The sequence below is a fragment of the Periophthalmus magnuspinnatus genome, chromosome 10 (genome assembly GCF_009829125.3).
Source record: "Periophthalmus magnuspinnatus isolate fPerMag1 chromosome 10, fPerMag1.2.pri, whole genome shotgun sequence".
NCBI classification, from domain to species: domain Eukaryota; kingdom Metazoa; phylum Chordata; class Actinopteri; order Gobiiformes; family Gobiidae; genus Periophthalmus; species Periophthalmus magnuspinnatus.
The window spans coordinates 9,247,529-9,260,973 of record NC_047135.1 but is presented as its reverse complement, the minus strand read 5'-3'; the positions used below and the strand labels follow the sequence as shown (position 1 = coordinate 9,260,973).

General features: G+C 39.3%; 2 protein-coding genes across 4 annotated transcripts in view; one reads left to right on the top strand and one right to left on the bottom strand.

Moving 5' to 3' along the window:
- arhgef3 (Rho guanine nucleotide exchange factor (GEF) 3) overlaps window positions 1-8,286 on the top strand; it is a 28,174-nt gene extending 19,888 nt beyond the window's left edge. For all 3 annotated transcript variants that reach the window (XM_033974376.2, XM_033974377.2, XM_055224738.1), the window contains 9 exons: window positions 1,127-1,234; window positions 1,451-1,705; window positions 2,078-2,140; window positions 2,354-2,450; window positions 3,391-3,467; window positions 4,032-4,289; window positions 5,012-5,182; window positions 7,002-7,191; window positions 7,835-8,286. In XM_033974376.2, the coding sequence (XP_033830267.1) occupies window positions 1,127-1,234; window positions 1,451-1,705; window positions 2,078-2,140; window positions 2,354-2,450; window positions 3,391-3,467; window positions 4,032-4,289; window positions 5,012-5,182; window positions 7,002-7,191; window positions 7,835-8,283 (1,668 nt within the window). In that variant the 3' untranslated portion in view covers window positions 8,284-8,286. The remainder of the gene's footprint in view (window positions 1-1,126; window positions 1,235-1,450; window positions 1,706-2,077; window positions 2,141-2,353; window positions 2,451-3,390; window positions 3,468-4,031; window positions 4,290-5,011; window positions 5,183-7,001; window positions 7,192-7,834) is intronic.
- A 1,805-nt stretch (window positions 8,287-10,091) lies between these two features.
- On the bottom strand, window positions 10,092-13,158 carry LOC129456577 (zinc finger protein 260-like). Its single transcript, XM_055224736.1, has 2 exons — window positions 13,068-13,158; window positions 10,092-12,336 (listed from the first exon to the last, which is right to left on the bottom strand). Exons 1-2 carry the CDS (start codon window positions 13,069-13,071, stop codon window positions 10,163-10,165), a joined length of 2,178 nt encoding a protein of 725 aa, XP_055080711.1. The 5' UTR covers window positions 13,072-13,158; the 3' UTR covers window positions 10,092-10,162.
- Between the last annotated feature and the right edge of the window lie 287 nt (window positions 13,159-13,445).

The following is a 13,445-nucleotide window of genomic DNA, read 5'->3' as shown; positions in this document are numbered from 1 at the left end:
ATCTTAATTTGGTAAAATAGTATTGCAAACTTAATCCCAGCAGGTCTAAGCCACGCTCTCATTGGTTGATAGTTATTTAAAAGAAACAGCACATATTGATGTCTGTCACTGAGGATCATTTCTGCTTCACTTTACTTTGAACTAGTTGAAATCAGTCCAGTGGAAAATCCCACGTCATCTGAACTCACTGTTTTAATAGCAATGTGAATATGGGCTTATATAACTGTGGATATGTATTGGCAGGGTAAATCTGCTTGTGTAACTATATGTAGTCCATTAAAACATCTATGGTTGCGTTTTAAGGGACCAGTCACAAATGATAAGAACAAAGTAATCAATAGGTAAAACTGGCTCTCGTTCTCATTCTGAGAATATGACATAATCACATCCTATCTGAAAAATTATAATTTATGTTATCTACCTATGCCCAATATCATTAACTGATAATGATTGACAATAGCATTTATTTACACTTAACTTATTGCAAAATTTATCCAATTGTGTTATGTAACTGTAATGGTAACTGTAACTGTAATTGATTCTCCTTCTAACTATAGAAAAGCTTTATATAAATAGTCTTATTGCATACATTTATATAAAAAGACTCCTCAAGTCAATCATCATCTCCACTGTCTTCTGGGAGTTGAGCCTCAGGTTGTTGCCACAGTAACCTCCCAGCTGGTCCACCTCTGGTAGGAGACTCATGTCCGTCTGAGATGAGCCTGATGAGAATGGTGTCATCCACAAACTTGATCAGCTTCACGGAGTGGTGGCCGGGAGTGCAAAAGTTGGTATACAGGGAGAATAGCTGGGAAATACACAGCCGTGAAGAGATCCTGTGCTGAGTCCAAGACATTCTTCCCCAGCCACACTTGCTCTCTCTGGTTGGTAGAGAAATTGGTGATCCACTGACAGGTGTCGGGCAGAGCAGGGAGGATGTTCAGAGCAACAGGCCTGTAGTCATTAACCAGTGATCTGAGGCTTCTTGGGGACAGGAACAATGATGGACAACTTGAAACAGGCCGGGACATGGCTTGTCAAATGCCTGCCTCCTTGTCTCCTCTCTGTTTGTCTCCTTGTCCCTTACCTTCTTGTCTCCTAACTCCTCTGTCCTTGTTTTCTATAGGAGCCCAGTACGAAGCGCTCCAAACCAGTGTCCAGAGTCACGTCTTTGGTGAATCTTCTTCCTCCTGTGAAGACTGCACCACTGAAAAGGATCGGCCTCAGTCTACAGGTAAAACATGGACTAAAGCAGGACTAAAGCAGGACTAAAGCAGGACTAAAGCAGGACTAAAGCAGGACTAAAGCAGGACTAAAGCAGGACTAAACCAGGACTAAACCAGAAATAAAACAGAACTAAACCAGAACTAAACTAGGACTAAACCAGGACTAAATTAGGACTGAACTGGATGGGGACTACACCAAGACTAACCAACCTGTTTCTCCTCAGCGTTCCATCAGTTTACGCACAGACAGTCGGACTGACCATGCTCCAGTCTCTTCTTCTGCTCCCACGGTGAAAACTCGAGTTGTCGCGGCAACTGTATCCAGCCCCGGCTCCTCTGCAACCATCCCTCGTGTCTCCACGGGAGTAGCAGCATCATCGTCGTCAGGGTCTAAACGACGAGATAGCAAACTCTGGAGCGAGACTATTGATGTTAGGCTCTCACAAACTCTGAGTCCCAAAGAGATCAAGAGACAAGAGGTGAGACTAAACCAGGACTAAACCAGGACCAAACCAGGACTAAACCAGAACTAACAAAAGACTCACTGGAGTAAGCAGCACTAACACAGCACTAAACTTGGCCAATCAGAAGACTGAACCAGTCAACCAAGCCAACTAAATCAAGATCAGAAATAAAGCAGGACTAAATTAAACCAGTACTGAACTGAAACACGACTGACGCAGAAACTTAGGAGGGAATACACCTGGACCAGGACTAAATCAACAAGACGGATGCAGACTAAAGGTAGATAATAAAAAGAACAGCATCAGATAATGTGAGACAGATTCACTTTCATTTTGTTTCATTTTGTTAATTAAACTACATTAATTGATATGTTTGTGTCTGTTTAGGCAATTTTTGAGCTGCTCCAGGGAGAGCAGGACTTGGTGGAGGATCTGAAACTGGCCAAAAAGGTATGTATTATTTGGGTAATGTAATAAACTAAATATAAAATATAAATACACTTCTAATATGCAAATGATGAATCAAAACTGTTAGTCTATCATGTAATCTAATGTAATATCTTTTTACAAAGTCTTTTCACAAACATCTTACTCATAACTGGACTATTTGTGTAAAATATAGTCTAGTAATATAGTTTAATGTAATGTATGCTGTTGCTGTAGGCATACCACGATCCCATGAGAACTCTGTGCATAATGACCGAACAAGAACTCAACCAGATCTTTGGGACTCTGGACTCTCTCATCCCCCTGCATGAAGGTGGGTCCCAGTCAGACCTGAGATAGTCCTGGTTTAGTCCACCTGGTTTAGTCTCTTTCCTGCACCTGGGTCCTGGTTTAGTCTGTGTATACTAGGTTATGCAGATAACATCACAACATTACGAATTTTTAGAATGAGTGGCAACATTATAGGAGTGTCAATATAATGTTCAATTTGCCTTTTGCTATGGACCATAACTGGACGACTGAGGGATTACACACACTGGCAAGTAGTGACATTTTCTCCTGTAAGAGCTCAAAACACATCTAAAATGTGAAAAAGCTGCTACATTTTAATACAAAAATAAAAGTCTACAACTCTGCTAAATATTTAGTTTGTACTTGATATCTAAAACAAGAAAACCAAGTAAACTATAGTAGAAAACCAGTGAACAATAACAGGGGAACTGCGGACTACACACACACACACACACACACACACACACATTAATCACTGATACAGACTTTGGGATCACACAGATAAACTGAACCTTTCTAACCTTAAGTAAAATGTTTCTGAGTCCATGTGTTGAGGACATTAATTGTTGTGGGGCAAGTTGGAGTGTCCTTTATCTGCCCCAATCATTAGCTAACAATCTAGTTAAACTCTGCACACAGTAACAACATAGCAACAACTTTCGGTTTCTGTGTAATCCCTCAGTCGTCCAGGTCTGATCCATAGTAAAAGCCAAAACTACTTTTGGGTTTTGCTACTTTCAGTTTCCTTAGCTAATTTGAGCTATAAAAAGCTCCATGGTCAAAAATTAGGCCCAAAAAAATAAAGAAATACATTTTGTCTTTTGAGCTGCCCATAGTTTTGCCACTCAGTCTGAATGTTGAGGAGCATTTTTCAAATAAAATGATGTCAGTGCATAACCTCTATAAACTTTTACAAAACACTGGGTTTATTGTTAATTTAATTTCTAAATGTTTATCCTCAGACCTGTTGAATAGACTGAGAGATGAGAGGAAATCAGACGGATGCACTGAACACGTGGGGCACATCCTTACACAGTGGGTGAGTGACTGATTTAAAACAACTGTGATGGAGGCGACTTTTTTAGCCACATCTACCTTGGGCCAAACACAAATGTTTTGTTCATAACTGACACAATATTGGCTTGATCATGCAAACAGGTCAGTTGATTTATTATGATACAGGATTACTGAAACATACATGAGTCAATCAAAACCACATGGAAGTGAGCTCATGAAGAGGAAATACTGTTACAACATGGGTAAAAGCTCGTAAAAGTTGATTTTACATAATATGGCCCCTTCAAAAAGTCTGCTCTTGTTCATGAATCTAATTATTAAGTCATATATATTTGTTTTTCATAAGAAACCACAAATCAAATTGAAATTGGGATGGATAAATATGAGCAAAAGAATCTTGATCAACTTCTCCCAGCCCTACTATGCTTTTAAATGCCCCTCAACCTTAAGCATCTATCTTCTTTGTTTCATCCCTTTCACTCTATCCCTCTCCCCCTCCTTCTCTACCCCACCTTTCTCTTTCTTTCCCCTCCCTCCCCCCTCTCACTCTGTCTCTCTCCCTCTCTTTCCTCCCTCTCTTTCTCAGTTGCCCTGCCTGTCCGAGTACACCCCATACTGCAGTAACCAGGTGAAGGCCAAAGCACTGTTGGACCAGAAGAAGCAGGAGAGTCGGGTGCATGACTTTCTCCAGCGTTGCCTCCTCTCTCCCTTCAGCAGGAAACTGGAGCTCTGGAGCTTTCTGGACATTCCACGGAGCCGACTCGTAAAGTACCCACTGCTGCTGAGGGAGATCTTGCGGCACACGGACAACGAGCACCCTGACCGACAGCGGCTGGAGGAGGCTGTAAGTTAATACGGTAGTAGTGGTACAAGCCCGAGCTTACATTCATTGACAAGATTAAAGGTGTACTATGTAATTTTTCTAGTGGAGGATCTGCAACCTCCTCATGGTGATGTTATTACTGTTCCTGGGGTGTTTCATAATATAGGGTTAAACTTAATCTATCTCCATTGAAACAATTAGGAGTTACATAGTTGCATAGTAATGTGTAATGAGGATGCATGTTTTTCAGGTATTTTTGAACAATAAACAAAACTGTAATTTAATAAATGTAAAATGGCATCTTTATGAGAGTGGACAGTCTATCAGAAAAAGTTACATAGTACATCTTTAACAAACTTCTCAAAGCTATAGACTCGACCCATAATTAAAGGTAGGGTATGTACTATGTAGACATTTTATTTACAGTTGTGTAAACGGGACCCTTTTGTGTCCCCAAAATGCTGCAATGACGCACCACATTCATACATAACTTGCAGGTGAAGTGCCTTGCTCAAGGACAGAATAGTATGCACTGGTTGGAGCAGGGATAAAGCCTCTCATTCTCTGGACAATGCATAATGACCTGTTCATACTTATTCTGGAGAACCATCATAATAGTCTTAAGATATAATATAATGATACAAACATCCATGGACCATTTAACTTCATCACAGACCAGTGCTGGTTATGACTGTAAAAAATGTTGGGGGATTTTTTTCACCATCCCTCACTTTTTTCTGCAGATGGCAATGGTGCAGAGTGTGGTGGCAGACATTAACCGTCAGACCGGAGAGTCGGAGTGTGAGTTTTACAAAGAGAGACTGGTTTACACTGAGGAGGGACCGAGACATGAACTAATCGAACGCTCTCGAACTCTGAGTTGCCACGGAGAACTCAAGAACCACAGGGGCGTGGTGAGTTCATGATTTATACTACTAATACCACTACTACTACTGCTACTACTAATACCACTACTATTACTACTACTACTATTGCTAGTACTACTCCTACTACTACTGATAGTTACTACTACTGCGACTACTACTGCTACTGCTGCTGCTACTACTACCAGGCAAGGCAAGGCAAGTTTACTTGTATAGCACAATTCATAAACAAATTAATTCAAAGTGCTTTACAGAATAAGAAAGACATTCAAATCACAATACAATAAATCAAAACATAAATAATCACAAATAATAATCATAAAATAAACTAAATTAAAAGACCAGAGTGCAGACCTGTCAGTCATATGCACAGCAAAACAGAACAGTTTTGAGACTGGATTTAAACATTGCCAGGGTAGAGGCCTGTCTCACATCTTCAGGAAGACTCCAGGTTTTAGCTGCATTAAACTGAAACGCTGATTTCCCATGTGTAGTCCTGACTCTGGGCACCAGCAGGAGGCCGGTCCCTGAAGTCCTCAGAGTGTGAGATGGTTCGAATGGCACTAACATGTGGGAGATGTACTTTGGTGCTGGTTCATGGAGAGACTTATACACAAACACAGCTGCTTTTCTCTGAGTCACAGGAGCCAGTGCAGAGACCTGAGCACAGGACCGCTTGTACTTCCTAGTTCTAATCAGGATCCGAGCAGCAGCGTTCTGGATGTACTGCAGTCTTACAGTCACGTTTGGAGAGGCCAAGAGCAAGCCATTACCATAGTAATCTAACCTACTGAAGACAAAGGCATGGATACGTCTCCCCAAGTCTAGTTTTGACAGTATACCTTTCATTTTTCCTATGTTTTTAGATGGTTAAAAGATGCAAATGTTATTGATTGATGCGGCTGTTAAAGTTCAAGTCAGAGTCCATTATTACCCCTAGATTTTAGCATGATTTGAAGGTTTTAGAGAGAGATACTGGAGGTGACTGCTGACACTTTCTCTTTGTTTCTGTGGGCCAAAGACTATTACTTTAGTCTTGTCTGAGTTTAGTTGCAGAACGTTGTTTTACATCCACACACTGATCTGTTGGATGTAGTGCCAAGTGAATCCACTGGTCCATATTCACCTGCTCCCAGAGAGACTGAGATCTGTCATCTGCATAGTTGTGGTAGGACACATTGTTGCTGCGTATTAACTGGCCTAAGAGAAGCATGTAGAGATTGAACAACAGGGGTCCCAGGATTGACCCCTGGGACACCGCACAGGTCAGGGATTTTTTATTTGAGATATATTTTCCAATTTCAACAAAGCATTCCCTGTCTTCTAGATAGGACTTGAACCAGTTTAGTGCCGTACCAGAGATGCCCATTCAGTCCTCTAGTCTCTGTAAGAGGATCCCATTATCCCATGAAGGCAGCAGATCTAACAGGATCAAGACTGCTACTACTACTGCTACTGCTGCTACTACAACTACTTCTACTATTTCTACTACTACTAGTAGTACTACTACCACTACTGTTGCTATTTCTGCTACCCTAACGCAGAGTAACCCATTAATCCAGTGAGAAAAAAGTTGTGTTATTGGTCGAATAGGTGTAAATATTTCAAACTCCACCCCTACAGTTAGGTGTTTGTAACCAGAAACAACCGACTCTAATCAGGGCAGTCTTGTGTGATGCCATATAGTATTTGAAATTGCAGTGGCTACTGGAGACAGCACAGACTCAGACTGTTTCAAAGACAAAGGAACAGCACATAATATTATAACACCATGTACACAGTATAATCACAAAAAAGATTCACTTTTTAGTTCAACTTTAATCTCTTTTTTCTTCTCTTTCTTTTGTAGAAGCTACATGTTTTCCTCTTCCAGGATGTGTTGGTCATTACTCGCTCAGTGTCCACCTCTGAACAGCCAATCAGATACCAGCTCTGCCGTCAGCCAATTCCCATCGAACACCTGGAGCTGGAGGACCTATCAGATGGAGAGATGAGAGTGGGCGGGTCCATCCGAGGAGCCTTCAGCAACAACGAGAGAAGTCAGTACCAAATCAGTCACTAATATGTCAATATTTATAAACCGGCCAAAATGTCACATTGTCAGAAAATTTGAAATATTTTGGGCGTTATGAATGGTAATTTCTTGATTGTAGATGGAGAATCCAATATTGATCTCATAGCCAGTAATTTGCTAAATTAGAAAATAGAAATTTGAATTTTTCAGTTTTAGACCATACCTTGCCAGTACCAGACTGATAAAACTATAGCTCTCGGAACTAAGTTCTACACATCAATCTGAGATAAACGGTCATTAAAAGGCAGAAAGTCATGACAGACATTTAAAGCTGAACAAGCTGAGAAATTACCTTACCTTACACCAACCTGTCCACAAATGCACGAAGCTCTTCCCTCTGCATGTTTGACAAAAAATAGGTGTTGGCGGTCTGATTAATTGGGCACTTCACAAACTGTGTCTAATTGACCCATATTTTGTAGTAAAATAAATTAGAGAACTGAAGATGTATGGAAATTATATTATGTTTGGTAGAAATTTTCAGATTGCAAAGGCTGCAGTTATTTATGAAATATAATGGTTGCTGCACAAATCTAAAAGTAAATATACAGTGTTAAATATTTTCTTATCATTACTCAGTCTTTAAAATGTCTTCCGTTTATTTGCAGCCAAGAACTTCTTCAGAGTGTCGTGTAAAGTAGGAGGACAGAGCCACTGTTTTCAGGCCAGCGATGCCTTCAACAAACAACAATGGATCAACTGTATCCGACAAGCTAAAGCCACGCCCCTTCCTACGGCCACCCTGCCTCCAGAACCCGCCCGAGAAAAGACCGCGGACCAGGAGTTGGACAACGCACTGCTAAACGTCACCAAATTCAATGGACAAGATTTGGAAAAAGAAACTGCTAAAGATATGGAGGTAGAGGGAGATACAGAGGCTGGAATAGATGGGAAGACCATAACTGATGAAAGACTTGTGGAGAGTGGAGAGGAGGAGGAAAGATGTTTTGAGATTTCCACAGATGTACGAAACAAAATATTGGAAAACCAGGATGTAAACAGAGCAGAGATGGACTCTATACAAGAAACGGAGGAAGCAATGCAAGAGGAATCTTGACAACATATATATACATACACACACACACACACACACACGTATATATATGTTGATATGTTTACATGACATCACAACATTCAAGAATTTCTATAGTTTAAACTAAGCTGGAGGACAAGTCAGAATTCCATGGTAGAATTTGCTGTTTAACTGTCAGACTGCAGATTTATTAACCTGGTTTATGGTTAATATCTGTAATTACAGGGCCTACTCACATGGAACAAAAACTGTCATAAAGTTCAACATATTCTCAGTATAAATAAACAAGAACGATAGCCTCAGAAAGTGGTGCTCCTATTCAACTCCAAAAGTGTGACTGTTGTCAGTTGAAAGGACTTTAAGCCATAAGATTAATATGGCTAGTTTTTGGAGCCACTCCCAAACAAATAATGATCAGGTTCAACATTTGTGGATCATAAGTTTATATATTTCTTTCAAAAACAATGAAGAATTTTATAGGCCACTACTCACCATGTGGCATACCTTCCAACAGAAAAGTTACACAGTGCACCTTAAAGTAGTGCTGCCCAGAGAAAAAAAAATCTGTATTTGAGAAATGTGTTCAGAGGTATATTCAGAGGTGGGAAAAGTTACCAAAATGTGTACTCAAGTAAGGGTACTGTTAGTTCAAAACAAATAATAGGCCTATTCAAATAAAAATAGTGGTTTGATTTATAAATACAGTTTAGTAAATGGAAGGACATTTTCAAAGGATATACCACAACATTTTGAAAGTAAATTCATATCTGACAGGGCAACGGAAAGCATATATCATTTAATATTTTCAACATAAAGCATTTGTCACTTGTAGACTTACTCACAGGGGTAGAGTAACCGGCTTTTACTCAAATAAGTACTGTTAAACTGTAAAATAAATTAGTTGGACTGAAAGCCTTGAAATACAATTTTAGTCAAAAGTTTCTCAAGTTAATGTATTTGAATAATGCACTACCCAACTCATATTACATTGCATATTACACTAATTACATTAATACAAGAATGTATGTAAAAACATTTTATTTTACAACACATTTACATTTCATTGTTCTTCATGGCAAAAGACAGTTCAGTGTTTGGCTAACCTTTGGCCCACAAAGGTTATTAATGTACATGACCATTGTAATGTTATCTGAAACAGCTGTATGGCTCCTGTAAAAATGTGCAATATTTTAGGTGACTGTAAATCTAATAAGCAGGTCATAAATGTACATATAACGCACATATAGATAAATTGTTCAAATGTTTAAAATAAAATGCTGTTCATTATTTTCTTCAATCTTTTGTTCAAGTTTAATCTCATTCCTGCCACCTGTCCAGTCTGAGTTCGATGCTGGTTTTAGTACTTTGGCTCCCTCTAGTGTCTCAATACACATAAATACAAAATTACTTGCTGTATTGTAATTTATTATCGGGTAATTCTTAAAAAATCCACTGTCACTTTTTTGGTGAGAGGATGTGCTACCTTCTTGTCTCATTGGAGCTGTAGATGTTATTCATTTACCTGGAATGTACCCCAGTATGGCATTAAACCAATTTATCAATTTAATTACTGTACTTGCACTTTATTACCCTGGAAAACCATGAGCAGATTTGCCTCTCCACAGATCTGATTTGTAACTTGGCTTGCATGCGCCACTGGGTGAAGCAGACAAGCAGGTGGGCGACTCTCCACTGGAAAAGTTACATAGTGCACCTTTAAAGTCAAGTTAACGAAAAAAATGACACTCGAACTAATGTCATGCAAATCTGTTGCAACTACTAGAAATAAATGTACTGCTGAAACTATCCCTTTATTTAATATCTCCATAACAATGTTCAATTCTATTCATCAAAATCAATGCAGCTTTACTGATTCAAGACCTAAAAACCTTTGGCTCTTGAATCAAATGTCACTGTCATCCAAGTGCTCGTTTAACCTCATCAGTTTAACCACACAAGAGTGCATCCTCATATGTACTGTAAACGCTTGTATTGTGTCTGCTTTAGTTTTACAAATATGACAGTAAAACGCCCTTTTAATTTTGTGGCTTCTCACGTGCCACACGAAACTCTTCTTCTTATTAAACCCGAGTCCGCATTCTTTACAAATGAATGGTTTTGTTGCATTTTTAGGTGGATACCTATCCTCCTCTGTGTGCGAAGCAATGTGTCTTTTAACATTAGCATTTCTTGTGAACCTTTTGTAACAGATCGGACAGCTAAATGGTTTCTCTCCTGTGTGCGTTCTGACATGAAACCTTAGATTACTTCGATGCTTGAACTTTTTTTTGCAGACTGTACATTTGTAAGGTCTCTCTCCAGTATGGATTCTCACATGGGAATTGTATATTGACTGTTTTGAGAACCGCTTCTTGCAGATCTCACAGCAAAATGGCCGGTCAACATTGTGGATTTCCATGTGTCGATCTAACCACTCTTGTTCAGCGAAGTTGACTCCACACTCTTTGCACGAAAACGGTCTAGGTTTGACTCTTTTGTGATACTGCAAGTGAGCTCTCAAACTCTTCCTTGACGGTACTTCTTTTTGACAGAGCGGGCAACTGACTCCAGGCGTATCTGGTTTTGAAGAACTTGATTGTGTCTCTTCCCCAGTCTGTGTGTGAGTTTGTATGTGTCTTACATAGTCACTTTCATTGGCGTAATACTTTTCACACGTCGGACACCTGAATGGTTTTGTGCCAGTTAAAAGTGAGGGATCGATGTTCATTTGCGTATTTACACTAGAATTTTCTGCTGCATTCAGGTACTCAGTTTGAACCTCGGCTGGATTGTCAAAGTGTTTTCTACAGTGTAAGTCGTATGTATGTCTTGTATTAAACCCTCTTTTACAAACAGAACAGTAAAATGCTCTTTTAATCTTGTGAGTTCTCTCGTGATATGACAAACTTAGCTTTTTGGTGAATTCTGCTCCACAGACTCTACAACTAAACGGTTTTGACATTTCCTTGGACTGTATTTGACCCTCTTTTTTGTGTGTAGCAAAATGTCGACCTGCATTATTATTTGTAAATCTTTTATGACAGACTGGACAAGTAGTTAGTTTTGGAGTTCTGGCCTCTTTTTCGTGTGTGGCCAAATGTAATCTTAGGTTAGTGGCTCTTAAAAATGTTTTATAGCAGACTGGACAGCTGAAAGGTTTGACTCCCGTGTGCATTTTTTTGTGCCAGTATAAATTAGCTCTATGTTTAAACCCTTTGTGGCAGATTGCACATTTGTAAGGCCGCTCTTCAGTGTGGCTTCTCATGTGTGACCTTAATGTGTCTCTTGAGGTAAACCTTTTATTACAGAAACTGCAGCAGTGTGGCCTGTGTACACTATGAATTTCCATGTGCTGATCCAACCAGTGTTTTTCTCTAAATCTGGCACCACACTCTACACATTTAAATGGCATAGTTTGCACGTTCTTTGCATGATGACTCATATGATATGATAGATTTTTTTGAGTTGAAAATACTTTGTCACATAATGAACAGCCAAAAGTCTGCTTTTTTGGATAGTTCTGAATGACTTTTGATTTTGATCTGTTCTTTAGGGTGGAAGTCCGTTTCGTTTGGCTCTTTAAAAGTGAGGGATGACCCTTCATGTGTTTATTCAGATTTGTTTTTGATCTAAATGTGTTTTCACAAACTGAGCAACTGAATGGTTTCTCTCCTGTGTGTGTTCTTATATGATTATCTAAATTGTATTTTCGACCGAATTCCTTTTTACAATAAGGGCATACATGTGGTCCTTTAACGTCTTTCTCTCGCTTGACATCAGGTGTAATGGGAATACTGTCCTTAGGGGAATCCGAGGATTCAGAATTGTCATTCCAGTCTTCGGAATTGTCCGTTTCCGAAGAGTCCTCCTGTTTTTGTTCATGATTTGTGAAATGTGTCTGAGGAGCTAAGCTGCTGACAGGTTCTTCAGTTTCTTCAACTTTGCTGTGGTCTCCAATTTTCACAGCAACAATAGTGAACGGATAGTCCTCTTCCTCCTTTTTGATGGCGGTCCTTGGTCCTGGTTCATCTTTAATGACTAAATCATTTTCTGCATTTTCATCAATAATGACATAATCTGTAAGAAAGTGAAAATGTTGTAAATTCACAAATTAATGTTGATATGTAGCTTATAAACTCCACTTCTGACATTGCGCTGAAATAAAACTTTGTGGGAAAATAATCTTTGTTCAATACACCTTGATTTAAGAGGATGTAGTGTGCATGGTGAAAAATGGCAATTAAACAGTTAAAAAAGTATATTTTATAATTGTACAGATAACAAAAGCTTAATTACAAAAACATACATGGTGGACAAGTTAAAGTTATAATTTGAGGTTTTGGTTCTCCAGATGTTTATCCAATCACAAATCAGAATGAGTTTCACAAACACCTTACACTTGGGTTGCCAGTTCCTACAACTCAAACTAGTTGGAAATATTAAAACCTAAAAGGACCCTCTCTGATCTGAATCTTCACTACCTAAACCCCTGCACCTGCAGCTAATCATTAATGCTAGTGCAGCCTCTGCAGCTCAGTGAATGAATTCTGGAGGTTGTGAGCTGTCACAGGAGGCATGGCCTTTATTTAGTGAGAATACCTTGTACATGTCTTTCATACAGGTTAAGGCACAGGCAACCCATGTTTAGTTGTGACTGTAGTTACGTTTTAAAACAAGTAAAAGCGATTAAACATTCCGTACCTTCAAACTATAGTGGAGTTTGTTTAAAGCCTATCGTGTAAAGCTAGCTGCTAGCTCGCTGTAGATTGATTTCTATGGAGGAATGTAGCATGAGACTGATGGCTTACCCATATTTTCTTCTCCTCGGGATCCGTGCACTTCCCGAAAATCACATGTAATAAATAGACGTGTGCGTGTTTATTTCATAGGTAGAAAAGAACACAAAAAAAATCAAGGACCGTAGCATCCCAGCGCCTCTGCAGGGTATTGAGAGGGTCCTCCAACGTCAGAGCGTCTTGAAAACTGCCTGAACGTAAACGTCGCAGGCCGCTCAGTAACGTCATATGATCAACACTTAGAAATAAAAGAGGAAAGCGCTGTTTCCTAAATTTAATTCAAATGTAGTTAATTTTGGGGTACTTAACCCTAAAAGTGTTAAACTATGGCATAAGTACATCATGAATTTACAATTTGTATAAACTGAAACATTCATCTAAAACATCTTG